Source organism: Corylus avellana, chromosome ca10, assembly GCF_901000735.1.
Source record: "Corylus avellana chromosome ca10, CavTom2PMs-1.0".
NCBI classification, from domain to species: Eukaryota; Viridiplantae; Streptophyta; class Magnoliopsida; order Fagales; family Betulaceae; genus Corylus; species Corylus avellana.
Genome location: NC_081550.1, coordinates 2,966,636 through 2,984,107, shown reverse-complemented (window position 1 = coordinate 2,984,107; position 17,472 = coordinate 2,966,636). Strand labels below are relative to the sequence as shown.

The 17,472-nt window shown below is 34.9% G+C and overlaps 2 protein-coding genes across 2 annotated transcripts; both read left to right on the top strand.

Annotated features, from left to right (window-relative positions):
- Positions 1-20: 20 nt before the first annotated feature.
- On the top strand, positions 21-7,867 carry LOC132164047 (pseudouridine-5'-phosphate glycosidase). The gene is made up of 13 exons (XM_059574455.1): positions 21-142; positions 410-521; positions 1,477-1,587; positions 2,267-2,349; positions 4,498-4,557; positions 4,686-4,746; positions 5,498-5,604; positions 5,705-5,782; positions 6,405-6,450; positions 6,576-6,696; positions 6,815-6,900; positions 7,073-7,156; positions 7,618-7,867. The coding sequence occupies exons 1-13, from the start codon at positions 68-70 to the stop codon at positions 7,638-7,640; spliced, it is 1,047 nt and encodes a 348-aa protein (XP_059430438.1). The 5' UTR covers positions 21-67; the 3' UTR covers positions 7,641-7,867.
- Positions 7,868-13,782: 5,915 nt separating this feature from the next.
- LOC132164091 (scarecrow-like protein 3) lies at positions 13,783-16,307 on the top strand. The gene has a single exon (XM_059574508.1). The coding sequence runs from the start codon at positions 14,675-14,677 to the stop codon at positions 16,097-16,099; it is 1,425 nt and encodes a 474-aa protein (XP_059430491.1). The 5' UTR covers positions 13,783-14,674; the 3' UTR covers positions 16,100-16,307.
- The last annotated feature ends 1,165 nt before the right edge of the window (positions 16,308-17,472 follow it).

Genomic DNA, 17,472 nt, shown 5'->3' with positions numbered 1-17,472 from the left:
AACAAAAAAAAGGCGAAAAAAAAGTTAAAACTATGGTCTTCGGGTTGCTCCCTTCAGTTCCGTGGAAATGGCGTCTTCAGCACTCTCAAGACTAACGAATCTGCAGAGACACTTCCGACCCACGGACTCGAACAACAACAAGGTCCTATGCCTATGGCACCCAACCTTCCCTTCTGTTTCTTTCTCTTTTCATATATTTTTTTCAACTTCCACTCTTCCAAAGCGGTTCTCCACCTTCAAGTTTCACAATTATCTCTTCTGGGGTTTTAAACCAATGCTTAAACTGATCAGCTAGTATTCGATTTACCCATTATTCCTAGTGTGGTTCGTCATCCATTGCTGCTTGCTTTTCTCGGAACATGAACTGATGAGTCGGTTTTTAAATTTCTTTTCTTTTTATTTTTCATAGGGGGGCAGTGATGGTGCTGGTGGAGGGTTGATCAAGATTTCTACAGAGGTATCTGAAGCCTTGTCGCATGGGCGTGCGGTAGTTGCTCTTGAATCCACTATTATTTCCCATGGTAATGGTCATTCTGTTCTTTGTGTGTTCTTGCAAGTTTGATGCTTTGCGTAACATGATTTTTAGTTCTTTGAGAAATCTGATGGTATTTTTGCTCTGTTTTTATAATGGGAAAGGGTACACCTTATGAAAGAGGTGACTAGGTCGAATCTTCATTTACCCTCCCCTCCCCTCCCTTTGGGCCACTTACTTATCAAAAAAAAAACAAGAAAAAAAAAAAAGAAAGCGAAAATACTTGATTCCTTTTTCATACTCACTGGCAGCAGATGGTTTTCTAGGTCTAATTATTTTGTTAGAAATAATTATTAAATGATTATTTTCTATGAACTTAAGCTTTTGGTATAATTGGTAATTCATCACAGTAAGAGAGCAAGTTGTGTGGAGTTTAAACTCTGTATGCACATTATACCTTTTAGTTAAATTAAATTCCATGTGTTGGGTCTCAGGGGAAGTGCTAAAATAATGGTTAACCAATTAAATTCATCATTTCTCAATAGCTTAAGCTTATAGGATGAGTGATAATTTATCATATACTTTGTGACGATGATTGGTAAGATTTTATAATTTATTACACTTTGCTTCATTGATAGTAGCATTTCTTTGCACCTAAATTTATATTTACATGGGAATGATTTTTCAAATTAATGTTTCCCATGGAAACAAAGAAATGTAGGGAACGTTATCTAGAGTTTCAGAAACTCCCCAGGATATTTGTGGGTTCCCTTTGGCATCCTTTTGAGTTGGAAAAGATGCCTACTTAACATTTAAATTGAACCTAATTTCATTTAAATAGCATTTTAAGTGATTCTGGCCATAATATACATAAGTTTTGAGGAATTGTTTTCTTGATTCTCTAGAAAGGAAATAATATGCATTTGTGTTTACAACTAAACCTCGTATGTACATTGCAAAATATCTGGTGCAGACTCTGACTCATGTTCTATACATATATTCAGGAATGCCATATCCTCTAAATTTGGAGACAGCAAAGGAGGTGGAAGCGATTGTTAGGACAAACGGAGCTGTTCCTGCTACTACTGCAATTTTAGATGGCATACCATGCGTAGGTGTTTATATTGAACTTGTTCTTGTACTACATATCCATATATGTACACTTGGAGAATTGACAGTTGAAGAGGTTCTATCAAGTAAATCTAGTGTAAGACAGTAAGAGCTTGATCAAGTGATTGTACTGCATGAAATTAAACTTATTTAATCAGTAATATAACTTTTGAGAAGTTTTAGGAATATAATGCAAATTAGATGGATCTATGCTATCCAATCATGGTGATATTTTGACATATTTTCTATATAGTGGAATCCCTCATAATGTCACAGATGCCATTTTTGCTTAAACAGCATGTTTATACTGTTAGCATACATGTAGGTCCCTCCTTACCTTGTACGTATTGGATGTTGGACACCCAAGAGAAACTCATTCTACACAGATATAACAGAGCGTGGATAGGAAAATTATTGTAACCGGGCAACCTATTGATTAGACAAACAATGGTGGGCAACTGTAAAAAGATGGATCATTATTAGATTATCAATAAGAAAGATGGTTGGAGTCTGCATTTGGTTTTATATGTTGAGTACATATATGTTCTATAAATCAGCTTTATCGAGGCCTCAACTTTTTAAATTCAAAATATTCTGGGAAAAGAAGTAGTAGTCTTGCTTAATGCTGGTATAAACTATTTAAGTTCATTTTACTTTGTAATGTGGAAATATATCTATGTATAGGCTTGAGTGTGGAAGAACTGGAAAGGCTTGCTATTTTGGGAACAAGAGCTCAGAAGACAGCTCGGAGGGACATTGCACATGTTGTGAGTAGCTTTTAGATTGGCCACCAAGTTCATGTAGTATGTTATACATTCATCAACATTATTTGTTATTAGTATTAGTTGATTTTTTGGATATCCTGTTTTGATCAGAGGAAGTTTTTTTTCCCACCAAGTTCATATAGATGTTGAAATCTCAAACTGTTATTTGAAACTCATTAAATTGTCAAATGGTAACGTTATTTCTCGGACTGTCCTGTAAGTAATTTATCTTGGAATTTTAAGGAGCCACTAAGCCATACTGATGGAATAACAGTAAACCTGTAATGTGGGGTAATTAAACTGACCACAAGCACTGGCATGTATTTCAAAGAAAAATAGTAATGATTCCTTAAACCTTGTTTATCTAGTACATTTTTATGCAATACTTATATTGGAAATAGGTGATTTAATAGACTTCAATCAGCTGCACTGGCAGGACGAGTCTAGAATGAGATTTAGACTCCTTTAACTACGAAACTGCTAATATGCATTTCGAACTCAGGCATGCAATCATCCAGGTCTTGCCTTGTAAGTTCTCCAGTGGTATAAAAAGAAAGTTGTAGTACTGGTTGGGGTGATTAGACTTTAAATTCAGAGTTTGTCCCAGCTGCCCATTTTCTCTTTCAAGAAAAATCTCCATTTAAGCAGATCTGAGAATCCTACTCAGAATCAGACCTTTGTCTGAGGGTAACATTGTTGCAATTGGAAAAACAGGGACGAAATAGACACATTAATGGAAGTTGAGGACCAAAAGTGTACTTATCCCTAATTTTCAATATAAAACAAAGTGTTTCTTTTTGTTAGAGAGAGGGAAAAGTGCCCCTGTTCTAGAAGGTAGCGAGGTGTCCCTATGAGATGTCCTAGTGTGAGGTGTCATAAATTTATAATATTGTATTTACTCCTGTAAATACTAGTGTATGAATGAAAAGATTGTGAATTTGGAATCACTATATTTTCTTAACACTTTTAAAGCATGTGAACTGGCTGCCAATTCGATAGATATTAGGGTTGGTTTGGAAAAATTTTGAGAAGCATTTTGGGTTTTGAAAAGGGTAAAAATTGAGAATTGAATTGGTGGGGGCCACATTTGAAAAAGTGTTGTATGTGGGGTCCAAAAAAGGAAATTCGTGTGGTAAAGTTGGGGAATGTTAATGAGAAACTAAAACTTCAGTATTGTTTTCACAAAATCAAAGAAAAAAAGAAGCTCATGTAGTTTCCACAGTGGTAGCCACCTGCCGGCAGCTACCGAAGTGGTCAACTGGCAGGCACCACGGGGCTGCCAGACAGTCCTAGTGGCCACCACCACCACGGGTGGCCGCCTTCATTTTTTAATTTTTTTCATATGTAACAACAGTCTCAACACTTAAAAAAAAATGTACATGTATTTAGTTATTTTTTGAGAAGTGGTCTTTTTAAAAAAGTTGTGATTTGTTTTGAAAAGTGTGTTAGTGGTTGGTGCTACATCTAAAAACCTGTTTGGACAACTTATATTTAAGAAGATTTTTCAGTGTTTGAAAAGTGAAAACAGTTTTGAAAAACTTATAAAAAAAAATATTAACAATGGGTAAAGTGTAATGACTTACAAGACTAATTACCGCTGAAGATATTACATAGCTTGAGCAATTTAAACTTCAGTACCAAACTTGGCAAAACTGTCATATATGTTCTGAAGTCGTAGAATCCCTCAGTTACATATACCTCAACATTCAAACTACAAAAATATGACTTTTTCTAAGCCTGGCAATGTTTTGGCAAAAATATACATTGCCCTCTTTTTCAAAGTCTGGCAACGTTTTGGAAAAAATATACATTGCCCTCTTATTCTTTGGTTTTCTGAATCCTTTGAATTAACTAAGTATTTCACATCTGCGAATGTTTCTGTCATGAATGTTTAGAGCTTGTATATGCTGTTTAGAATTTTAAAAAAAAAAAAAAAAAAAAAAAAACAAAGGTGATGTCTCCATACTCGATCTGCGTGTTAAAATGATTTATTGTGTTTCTTATATTCTTATGTTGTATCACATTGTAAAATTTTGACACAAGAAACCCCTATTTTGGCATTATGACTTCCTTTTTTGACATTATGACTTCTTTATTTGGCTGTTATTTCTTTTGCTGCTGATTTTACTTGCTCACTTATGCTCTTTTTAGGTGGCTACCGGAGGGAATGGAGCAACTACTGTTTCTGCGACAATGTTCTTTGCTTCTGTGGTGACCACTATACTCTTAGCTTTGTTATTTTCCATCTGGCTTTGCTTATGCAGGTGTACTATGCACATTTTTAAATTATAATATCCTTAATGTAGGTTTTGCTTATATTTTAATATACATCTCATCAGGTTGGCATCCCTGTATTTGTCACTGGGGGTATTGGAGGAGTACATAGACATGGCGAGCAAAGTAAGTTTACCTTTATGTATATCAGATGTTAGAAATAAGGTGATGTTCTTGATGGACGCAACTTTTATATAAGACTCCATGCATGCTGTTTTGGCTTTTTTGGATCGCAGAGCCTTCTTTCATGGACCCTATCCTTTGTTTGCCACTGATGCTTCATTTAAGCAAACCCATTTAGGCGTAGGGTTTGTTTAATCAACAAGTCATATGATCTGTACATTGTTGAGTTTATGGTCCATGAGATGGTCTGGTTTGGGGTACAGATTGGCCATGTCTGTAAGCGGCCAAGAGCAGACACTTTTCTGATGTTTGACTCTATCATTAATTATTATTTGTTCAGCAATTTAAATAAAACATGCAGTTGAGGGTTTAGGGTTTCTCTGGGATCTAGGGTTCTGTTGTGGGTGTCTTGCCGTTTCTCTTTTTTGGGGTTTTTTTTTTAGGGGGGAGGGGGGGTTTGGCATTGTCTTGTATACTTCATGTGTTCTAAGGTTGTGCCCCTCGCTTTTTTTGATATGCATAACATTACTTATATATAAAAAAATAAAAAATAAAAACGTGCAGTTGCTAATATATTTTGCCACCTATTATTTGTAGTTAGGATTAACGTACACAAACCATACAAGTTATGAATTGTAAAAATGCACTACTGATTCCCTATAATTTTCAAGTTCTTTATTGATTTTGTTGGAGTTCAATCACCTGTGAATGAATATTTATGTTAGTATTCATATTCATTGTTCTTCCTTTGCAGCAATGGACGTATCATCTGACCTTACAGAGCTTGGAAGGACCCCAGTGGCAGTTATCTCTGCCGGTGTAAAATCAATCTTAGATATTCCCAGGACCCTGGAATATTTGGTATTCACCAACTCATCTCCAATATAATTAGAACAGAGGTTCAGATTATGAAGTATGATTTAAAGGTTTTTTTTCCTTACATTTCTTGTCATCATTACAGGAAACGCAGGGAGTTTGTGTTGCTGCTTACAAAACCAACGAGTTTCCAGCATTTTTTACAGAAACAAGTGGCTGCAAGGTATTGATGGTCAACTCTATTTCAGAGAAATGTTTCTTAGAGTTGCATTGCTCTTCCATTCAATAAGCAAATTGTGTTGTCAGTGTTATTGTTTTGTTTTAAAAGCTGTCAAGTTCAGTTAAATTGCCTTGGTAATTTTTGTCTCCACTCTCAACTATAGTTTCTGCTATTACTTTAGTGTTTTCTTTATGGCATTAGCATATAACATTAGACCCGGTCACATGTTGTGTTCTTGGGCATAAACAGCTAAACCTCTTCGGTACGTAGTGGCTAATAGATTATACTATATACCTCTCTGAGTTGGTTTTTTCTTTTTCTTCCTTTAAATTCCTATAAGTGGTTTTACATTTTATCAACTTCTGAAGATCTCTTCTTATTGTTGTGAAAAACACTTTTTTTCATTTAATTGGGGTTTGAAAGTTTTTGTAAGATTGTAAAGTTTAAGAGATGTAATGATAAATACACGTACAAGTAAGAAAAAAAATAGTTATATGGATGATCTCTAACACAAATTTTAAACTTCTTGGGTGGAATTATTTTGCAAAAGTGTCAGTGAAGATAACTTTAAGGTTTGACATCTTGTACTGAAGTTCTTTTTCCCAATCATAACATAAAATTCTAGGTGCCTTGTCGTGTAGATAGCCCGGAAGACTGTGCTCGGCTTATAGGCAAGTGACAAAGTCAGCTCCATTTTATCTTCTTCTTCTTCTTTTTCTTTTTTTATTTTCATTTACCTTCAAAAGTTTTCAAGTAATTTCTGTTTTCATTTTTTTTTTATTATTGTTTTTTGCAGATGCAAACATGAAACTCAAGCTTGATACTGGAATTCTTTTCGCAGTTCCAATTCCAAAAGAACACTCGGCTTCTGGAAGCATAATTGAATGTGCTATACAGGGAGCACTTAAAGAGGCTAGGTAAATGTGCTTAAAGATGCATGCAAACATGAAACTGCTTTTATTTTTGTTTGGTTTTTCCTTTTTACATATTGTATATCCCATACTAATTTAAATAAATCTGGAGTTGGATCCTCAGGGAGAAGAATATAACCGGAAATGCTGAAACTCCTTTCCTGCTTGCAAGAGTGAATGAACTAACTGGAGGAGCCTCACTTGCTTCAAGTATCCTTTCTCAATTTTATTATATGAGTATTTGCACTTACTTTTTACTTCCCAAGTCACAGCTTATGCTTATATTGACTAAAGTTAACTGGAATTATCTGTTTAAGCATGTGTCTATATTTCCACTTTTTTTTTTTTTTTTTTTAATTTAATTTTCTTAACCAACTCTTAGACATTGCACTTGTGAAGAATAACGCTTTTGTTGGTGCAAGGATAGCTGTAGCCCTTTCCCAGCTCAGGAAATCTTGTAATGAAGGTAGGATTATTTTGCTGATCTGTGATAATAATTTCATGATGTTGACAAAAAAAAAAAGGGAGCTCCTTTGAGTCTTTAAGTTATAATTGGAAACCTGACGACATAAATAGTGTTGAGAAGTATTGGGCCAAACCTGGCTATTGCGCCTCATGAAACATCATGTCTAAGGTTTGATTCTCCTTGAATGCAAACAATTTTTTGGGCCACAAGTCCGAGCTTTTACCCAACCGACCTATGTGAAGGGGGCGCTTCAGTTTAAAAATTTAAATTTTTTTTAAAAAAAAGGGTCTTAGTACTGGCACTAGTTCTTTATTAATTTCAAAGTGAGGGAACATATTTATAGAAATTGCACTAGGTGCTTGAAAAAAGAAGAAAAGATTCTCATTGGCTCCTTGTTCTATTGGATATGATTGAGCTGCCTTGTTTTCTCTCAAAAGAAGCTCATGTTTCATTTTCAACAGGTGATGCTGAGTCAGTGTCATAGGCCCCAAAGCTTCTGATCCAGATCCGGGCAATCCAACAATGTGGCCAGTTGAACTTTCTTTCTTCCTTTGTGTGACGTTTTACTCATGATGACAATGAAAAACTGATCTGAAGGGCAAACGTGTCAATTTCGTTGCCATTTATTAACTGTATTGAATGCTCTATGAATTGTTATCTCCCACTGCAACAGAAATAATTTCAAAAGTAGATGACGTATTCTGCAGTTATGATCTTTAGTCTTCCCACCGCCATAGCTTTTGTAGTTTATGTACTTAATGTCATCAAAACCATTTATTAGAGCTATTGCACAGCATTTTCAATCCCTAGGCCCCTACAAAGTTAATCCGACTCCATTAGGTTGTCATTTCCCATTTCCAAGAAAATCTACTTCGTATATCCTACTTTGCTTGTGGTGTTAATTTTTTCTGGCTCACCATTTTGCTTATTGAGGCAGCAACAACCAAAATGACATTATTGTAACAGGATCCAAAACTTTTGGAAGAAGTTCTTCATCAGTTCATTTGAACGGATAATTATTAGTTACCCTTATATTTAAAGGGTATTATTGTCTTTTTACTTTTTAAAATGATAAAAATATCCTTCTAACTAACTAGATATTATTCTCTAGTTCAAATGAACTGGAGAGGATTTTAATTTCTAACTTTTAGTCCGTCTCTCAACTCATCAATGCATTACATGTGAATTTTGCTTGAAGGATCTTGGGCCTATTTACTTTTTTGGTGTTTTGTCGAAATTCTTCTTGCTAGCTTTAGAGAAAGGCGTTCTCTAATCGTTCTCTTTTGTTATGATTATTGTGTCTCACATGGATTAAGTTTAATTTTAACCATGTGTATATAAACTCTTAGACACCATTCTCTTACAAGCCGGTTTTCACAGAATCAAACACATCCCCATAAACTACAACTTTTTTTTGCGGGACAACCTCAATGTTCGTGAACTATCGTTGAGGTTGAGGGGGCGTATTGAGACAACAGCAATTCAACTCAAGCACAAGATAGAGGTGAAGAGTTTTCAACAGAGAAAAATGTTGATGTCATGAGATGATAACAAATATATCTCTTTGCAACTACCATATAGCTATTTCGTTGTACCAAGATATTTATAAATACAAACACAGCTCCCATAGAGAATATGACACAGACAAGAAGAATTCTTGATTCTTATCTGCAATTTCACCAGATAAGTTAAGAACATTGGTGTCTACTCCAAGATATTGAAACTTAAAAAGCTCATCCCAACGGTATCTTTTAGCATACAATAAATTACTAAGCCCTTAGTGTATGAAAGAACTCAATATCAAAAGTGAATAGTACTGCTTAGCTCTCTAAAATTCGTGTATTTTAGAGAGCTAAAGTATGTTTAGGTTTTATGTGGTGGCATTAGGATTTATGACATGCTGATGAGGCATCCAAACAACTTTAGAGTTCCATGCTTTATAACATCTTCTCGAAACATCAACGAACGAAAATTAATCACCCCAACATGAGTGAACGGGCTAGCAAACGAAACTTTCTGACTCGGATCCGTCTGATACTAGCAAATAACCTTATAGACGAAACTCACTATCTAGACATTAATATAAGATGAATAAGATAACAAGAAGAAAAAACTAATTATGATGATGAGTATGGTATTCTTTTTCTTTCTCTCTCTCTCTCTCTCTAAACATGTGGGTTTGTTAAGAGTTTAATTTTAGGACGTCACAATCAAAGCATGATTCCACACATTCTACACCTCTTTTGTCTTCTAAAATTAATGGTTTTAGACTTTCTTTCTCGCCCCACACTCAAAACCGTTCAATCGGTTAAAGATTACGTCTCATGAAACATAAATCACTAGTTTGAATCTCTTATCCAGGGGCGGAACCATCTTATGGCTTGGGGGGTCCCCAAAAAAATATTTTTTTAAAAAAAATAGACCTTTAAAATTTAACATTTGCACCCCTCCCCCCGCCAAGAATTTTGTACTCCCAAACTAAAAGTTCTAGTATTAAGATTTTTTATTATTATTATTTTTTATTCTTTTGTTGAAGTTGGTACAAAATAGTTAATTCCTATAAATTAAAAGCTTTAAACGAAAATATCAAGGAACATCTTCTTGTAAACACCTCCACCTCCACATCCACCTCCAGCATCATTAGCATCATTTTGGATACTGCTTTCTAACATTCTCCATTTGTCGCTTTTTACTTTATGATTCTTACCTTACCACATGGACCTTATATATATATATATTATTATTATTTTTCTCAGTAGGTGAAACAAGGCCCCACTTCATGGCTTTATGGTTTTTTTTATTATTATTATTCTTTTATTTTTATCTTTTGGTTGAATGCAATTGACGTAAGTGGGAATTAAAATTACAAAAAGGAATTATTTTTAATTGAATTTCTTAAGGTTTAGCCTGAAACACGTCCTGCTTCTTGGTGGCCACATGCATGAATCCAATGAAGTTAAGACAACACCGATTTATCTACTCGGTCTTATCATATTTAATGACCCTTCTCTCCTCCTCTTTAGGATAATGGACTCTAATTCTTACAATGTTTTTATAATATGGGTTAAATGCAGTTTTGGTTTGAGTGGTTAAAGCCAAAATTAAATGGCCGCCTCAGTTTCAAAAAGTGTCAGAGATGATACTTGTCGTTAACCGAAAAACTTAGTTGATACTTTTGAAAAAGTATCGTCAAATTTTTTAACGGAGATCCATATCACCTAGCTTAAGATCATAACACGTGTCTCACATGCCACATATTTTAACCAAATCATAATAACTAATGGTGTGGCCTTGTATCACAGGGGGGATACCTGTGTTTTTTGTGCTATGGAGAGTGCAGGAAATAATAAAAAAATTACTCAAACTGAATTTTACCCATACTTAAATAAAAACAAGAAATCCAACCAATTGCATTAATTCTCACCATTACCCAAATCTCAAGATAATGAGTGACCTTTGGACCAGGAATAATACTAGATATTTCAACACTTTTTTCTCAAATGATCCGGTCCATTCAATAAATAAATAGATTTATATTGCTTTCTTATCTTAAATACATGTAGAGTTCAGATCATTTAGGAAAGAAAATTTGAAAAAAAGTGTTATAATGCCTAACAGCTCTCTTGGACCAGACCAAAAAAAAATTTAAAAAAAAAAAAAAAAAAAAAAAAAAAAAGAGGAAAATATGACATTGTGGTGATGTCTTCAAATTAAGGTGAGGCACCACATGCAATGCAATAGTGTTGGACTGTAATTTGAGACACCATTATGACAGAATCACAACTAATTAATAGTAATGAGTTATTGGTGGAACCCCCTTGTCATGAGCTTTCATGAACCCCCATCTCATCCAAAATTTCACAAAAAATACAATACTTGTCTTTTTCAAAATGGGGTCAGAGAAATCAATCTAATTTCTAAAATTTTCATGTGATTAAAACACGTGTTTTTTTAATATAATTTCCTCTAACTTTGTTGATGCTATTAAGAAAGTATACATTTCTCACATGTTTAAAGAATAAATGATTTTATAAATTTGGTTTCGAAAACCCAATTTTAAATAGTTCATCACTTTTATATACAAACTTTATGTTCTTTTTTTTTTTAGAATAAAATAGATTTTTGGGATAAAATAGTTATTCACTTTTGTATACAAATTTTACAAACGATCATGATCAAATCCAAAAAAAAAGCATTAAAAAAAATAATCATAACAAAATTATCGCATAATCTAACTTTTCTTGTACTACTATAACAATATTCAGAAGAAAAAAAAAATAGTAGCACCAAAAATGTCAAAAATGTTTAGCGCCTTATTAATAAAAACATACGAGATGTGGACATTCTTCTAAATTGGAAGGGAATTCACAAATTCATTTTTTTCTTTTTTTCTTTTTTTTCTATTCAAATAAGGGAAAACGGATTACATGATATCAAACAACCACATACGGGTAGACACCCCAACAACAAAGCCCAAATAAGAATGCAATACAAATATAATAACAGTAACAAAGTGTAGGCAATAATTTCATTTATGATCCAAAAACCATAAACAAGTCGGGCATTTTCAAGGGCCGCACAAAGCGGTGACAAATGGCAAAAGGACACAGTGACAAGTCCCAAGCAGTAAAGAAAACAATGGAATTCACACATTCCGTTGAGTATGTAGATTCCTTTCTATTTAAGTGCAACCAAATGATGTACGAAAATTTTTACCATTTTCATATAAATTAACGCCCCATTAGGGTTTTTATGGGACACTGATGAATATATATGGCTTCAAAATAGCATTATATTATCTATAAAAATATATGATTAAAATATTAAAAACCCTAAACCACATCATTTTACAATTATAAAGAGGGTCAACTTGTCAATCTCACAATTACTTTTATATATATATATATATGACATGTTCCCATTGTATTTATTACCAATTATTATATTAATATGTCCTTGTGTGGATGGGAACATATAATAAAAATAAAATTAATAATTAATACAATGGGTATCATAGATGTATCTGGCCCTTCCAATTGGCCCCAACAAATCTATTTCCCTTTGAAGATACATGCACGGATTAATAGTTGTGTCAATGTCAATATGATAAAGAAAAGCTTCTTATTGGAGAGGAAAAAAGGTGTCTCTCTCTATTATATTTCTCTGTTTCAACTAATATTATCTAATCTTTGTTTTTTAATCTTCTTTAATAAGTGTTTAATAGTTGCGTTAAACATATATAACAAAAGGAAAGCTTCTAATTGGATAAAAATAAAGTGTCCTGGTTATGGCCTCCCCTTTCCACTTGATGAATGCCAATTACTCTCATTTTGAGCTTTGGTTTTGTGTTCGTATTTGTGTGGACATAAGTTGGGAGTATTATGTGTAAGGTTGGTAATTTTTTACACGAATCTAATCTGAAATTAGAATATTATAGTTAATGGAACAAGATCCTCTCCGGTTCATTTGAACCGGATAATATCCCGTTAGTTATATTGAAGAGGTATTTTTGTCATCTTAAAAGTGAAAAAGACAAAAACACCAATTCAATATAACTAACCGGAGATTATCATATTTCATAGTTGATGGGTTGTTTAATTAAATTGAATTAGGTTAGGAACTTGTGACTGACCTATCTGCAACATTTATGACTGACAATTTTTTACACGATTCGCGAACCCGACACGAACCCAACACATATTTAGTGGGTTATGGTTATGACCCATTTAATAAAATGAATATGATTATGATTTACCTATATAATCTTATACCGACCTAATCATGTATCTTCGTTATTGATATAACACCCTCAACTTGCATCCTATACCACAAATACAATATACATGATGCCTTTAATTACTCGATTGTTTAGCAAAGGGAAAGAGGTCAATAATTATTCTCTTTTGACTTGAAACTTTGCAATGTCAAAATTAATTTTTTACCAAATAAATTCAGTAGATGTGACCTTGAAGATTATCGTTTGTATGACTTTGAATATATAAACCGAAACCCTAAAATCCAAAAAACTTTAAACCCTAATCACAAACACAAGATTTCGTGATATTATGAGATCATGCAAAGGATTCTTAACCTGGCGATTTGTGATTGGATTTACTAGGTGTATGAGATAACGTGGTACAATCCTGAAAACCCAAAGATTATGACATGGCAAATAGATAATTTCTTCATTATTATTTTTTATGTATAAAATAAAAGGAAAAAAATAGGAAGAAAACAAAGATTTGAATATTGACACCTAAGACTCCACAAGTAAAGATAAATGTGGTATCTACTTTTGGCTTTTTCCCTAACCTCCTTGTCTCTTTGTCTTAACTTGAGAAGATAATACCAATTGTATGGTCATTGCCTTTGAAAAGAAAACAAAATGGGGTTCTTGGAAGCATCTTGGGGAGCCTCCTTGCAATTCCCACACTTGCCCCACTAGGAAACAAGACTCAGGACTTTGTTTGTCTTTGTTAGGGCATGTTTGGATTCATGTAACCTCTGGGAATAATAAAAAGTCGATTAGGCCAGCCCTGATTCCCTAGTCACCTTATATGAAGACAAAAAACCACAGAAGTGGAAGTTTCAGAGCGAGAAAATAAAGACAATTTCTAGAGAGAGAAAGACAGAGTTTTGGGGAGAGAGAGAGAGAGGGAGAGAAGGCTCTCTCACCTACTCACAAAATTCCATATTCCACTTAGAGTGAAGGACAACAAAACAGTAACGACAAAAGGACCCCCCACGCATTGTCGACAACGTAGCCATGGACAAGCCCTTACAAAGAGAGCAACTTTAATTAAGGGGGATTGAATTTTTCTGTGGGAGAGAAACAGAGGAAACCCAGGAAGAAACCCACAACAACAGCTGTTTCAAAAGAGAGGGGGGTTGGAGAAGCAATCTTTGGAATTCTCGTGGGCCACCATCTGGGTTCTTGATCAATTGCAAAACCCAGTAAGGATTTGGCTGTTCTTGTTTTAGTTGGCTAGTTCTGGTTCTGGTTTGGTTGAGCTGGTTCTGTTTGTCTACTCTGTTTCTTCTGTGACCGCTTAGATGCTTTCCTCTGTGAATTTGAGCTTAATTGATGAAAAAATATTCTATAACCGTTTTGAGTTCTAGTTCTAGTGAAAATTGCCTTTCTGATAACTTTCTTTGATTTGGGTTCCGCCTGTTGTTTGATCTTACCCTTCTACTTGTTTTGCCTGTTCTCCTTTCCTTGCATGCTTGATCTGGCGAATTTGGTAGATCCTTAGCCTTCTTAGACTTATAACTAAGCCCTCACGGGCTCTGAATCTGTATTCTTTTGCTTTGTTCTTGCGAATGGTGACAGGGGGCTAACCATTTTTCTCTATTTATGATTTCATGCAAATTTGGCTCTTGCATGAGGGATATGATGTTTCCTTAGAAGACCCGGACTTCCTCATCATTTAGATCATTTTGTGGAGTGAGTTTTCTTCTCTTTTTGTTGAAGATAGTCTGTCTTTTTTTCTCAGTTCCCCAAATTGTTGTGATTGTTGTATGGGACCAATGTTTCAAGACGAAGGGTCTTCGTCTGTAACTTCGTCGCCTCTCCAATTATTTTCCATGATGTCACTTCCTCCTAGCTTAGGATCACCATACCCATGGCTTAAAGAACTTAAATCTGAAGAGCGGGGTTTGTATTTGATCCACTTGTTGCTCACTTGTGCAAATCATGTTGCTGCCGGTAGCCTTGAAAATGCAAATATTGCCCTTGAGCAAATCTCCCAACTCGCCTCTCCTGATGGTGATACCATGCAGCGCATAGCTGCATATTTCACTGAGGCACTTGCCGATAGAATCCTGAAAGCTTGGCCTGGTCTTCACAAGGCCCTCAATTCCACTAGAATAACATTGGTTTCTGAAGAAATTCTTGTTCAGAAACTGTTTTTTGAGCTGTTTCCCTTCTTGAAGTTGACCTATGTGCTCTCAAACCAGGCTATTATTGAAGCCATGGAAGGGGAAAAGATGGTTCACATAATTGACCTGAATGCAGCTGAACCTGCCCAATGGATTGCACTTCTTCAAGTTTTGAGTATACGGCCTGAAGGCCCACCCCATTTGAGAATCACTGGAGTTCATCAACAGAAAGAGATATTGGACCAAATGGCGTATAAACTGACTGAGGAAGCTGAAAAACTGGATATCCCATTTCAGTTCAATGCCGTGGTTAGCAAAATAGATAATCTTGATTTTGACAAACTCCGTGTCAAAACCGGGGAGGCTCTAGCGATCAGCTCAGTTTTCCAATTGCATTCCCTGTTGGCCTCTGATGATGAACTCTTGAGAAAGAAATCCCCACTTGCATCAAAGAATCTGAATGGAAGTCATTTACCTAGAGTCCTGCAAATTAACCAAAGCACATTGGGTGAGCTGCTTGAGAAAGATATGGTTAACGGGCATAGCCAGAGTCCTGACTCAGCCTCATCATCGCCTATATCTTTAAATGCTTCAGCAAAGATGGATAGCTTCCTTAATGCGTTGTGGGGTTTGACACCGAAGCTCATGGTAATAGCAGAACAAGATTCTAACCACAATGGATCAACTCTAATGGAGAGGCTATTGGAAGCTCTTTACTCTTATGCAGCACTGTTTGATTGTTTGGAGTCTACAGTCCCAAGAACGTCATTGGAGAGATTGAAGGTGGAGAAGATGCTGTTTGGGGAGGAAATCAAGAACATCATAGCATGTGAAGGAGCTGAGAGGAAAGAAAGGCATGAAAAGCTTGAGAAGTGGATCCAAAGGCTTGATTTGGCTGGGTTTGGGAATGTGCCTTTGAGCTATTATGGTATGTTGCAAGCAAGGGGGTTGTTGCAAGGTTATGGTTGTGATGGGTATAAGATCAAGGAAGAGAATGGTTGTGTGGTAATATGCTGGCAAGACCGAGCCTTGTTTTCAATATCGGCTTGGAGGTGTAGGAAATGAGATCTGAATTACTGATCTCCCAGGTTTTAGTAATTTTTTTCTTTTTTCTTTTTGTATGAGAGAATTTTGTTCATCTGCAATTGAATACTGTTAAGAGTGTTCTGATGGTCCTCCAATTACCCAGCCAAAAAAGGCCATCTTCTTTTATTACCTACATATAGAATTTGTTTAATTCTTCTCATTTTATATCTAATGGAACCTTAACCAATGTTTGGCTTGTATATTTATGAACTAATTTTTTGCATTTATCATAATGGATCTCTCTAGGCATTTTTCTGCAATTTAATTACAAATATTGCAGCCTCAAATTACATGGATTAAACTTTAGTATGGTGCTTGTAATTGCATTCAGCAGTGATTTCACTCCCAAAGAATTGTCTCCTGAGTACATCTAGACAATGCCTGCATCTGGTTAATCATTTCTGCATATATCTCCATTCTATGGATACCAGATAGAATTAAAGCCTGGAAATTTCTAAGAAAACAAAGGGGAACCCCATATGAAGAAAGTTCTTCCATAGCATTCCATTTGCATGCATTTCTCATCCCAGCAGTCCTCCTTCTGGTAAAGAATAGGTTCCAGGTAGCTAAAAGAAAAAAAGAAAAAAAAGTTGACTCTATTGAAGTATTGGCGACCAAGATTAAGATATTATGATTTACAGAGAAATTGTGCCATGTGAAGGGAGGTGTTGGTTCTGTTGAGAAGAAATAACAAAGCTCTTGCCATTGTAGCTGAAAAGCTCCTCCTTTATCATAAGTGCAATCTTTCTTAGCTCAATAGTTGTTGGGAGGAAACCATCCAATGGAGAAATCTTTTTTAAACTTTGTTGGTATGAAAAACATTCTAGGATCTTTCATAGCAAGGTGAAAAAAGTAGTTAATTTTCTCTCTAATATTCTCTTTTGGGTTAGAACATTGTCTAGTTTTCAGTCTTCTTCTAAAAGATGGTTGGTTAGATCATGGGGATTCTTCGAGGATGTAATTAATTGTTGAGTTTTTTTTTTTTTTTTTTCTCTGTTGTTATGTGGTTGGTTGGTTGAGTATAGGATGTTTTATTTGTTTGTTTCTCAAGAAAAATACAGTAAACTATCTCAAAAGTGAAAGAGATAAACAGAAAAAAACAGGATACCCAGGCACAACTACCTAACGAGGGTGGAGAACATCATCCAAAATCTCCTTGAATTGGTGGATTTTTAAAAATCACTTTTTTATTAACTATATTTTAAAATTGTTATTTTTCCTAATCACATATTTTAAAACCACTAAATCAAGCAGGAGAGCCAAATATTAGACCGCTTTGTGTCAAGTCCACCATTGGTCTTCTAGAGTTCTAGGCCATCTTCCCTTACACTCTTTATCAAGAATCTAACATT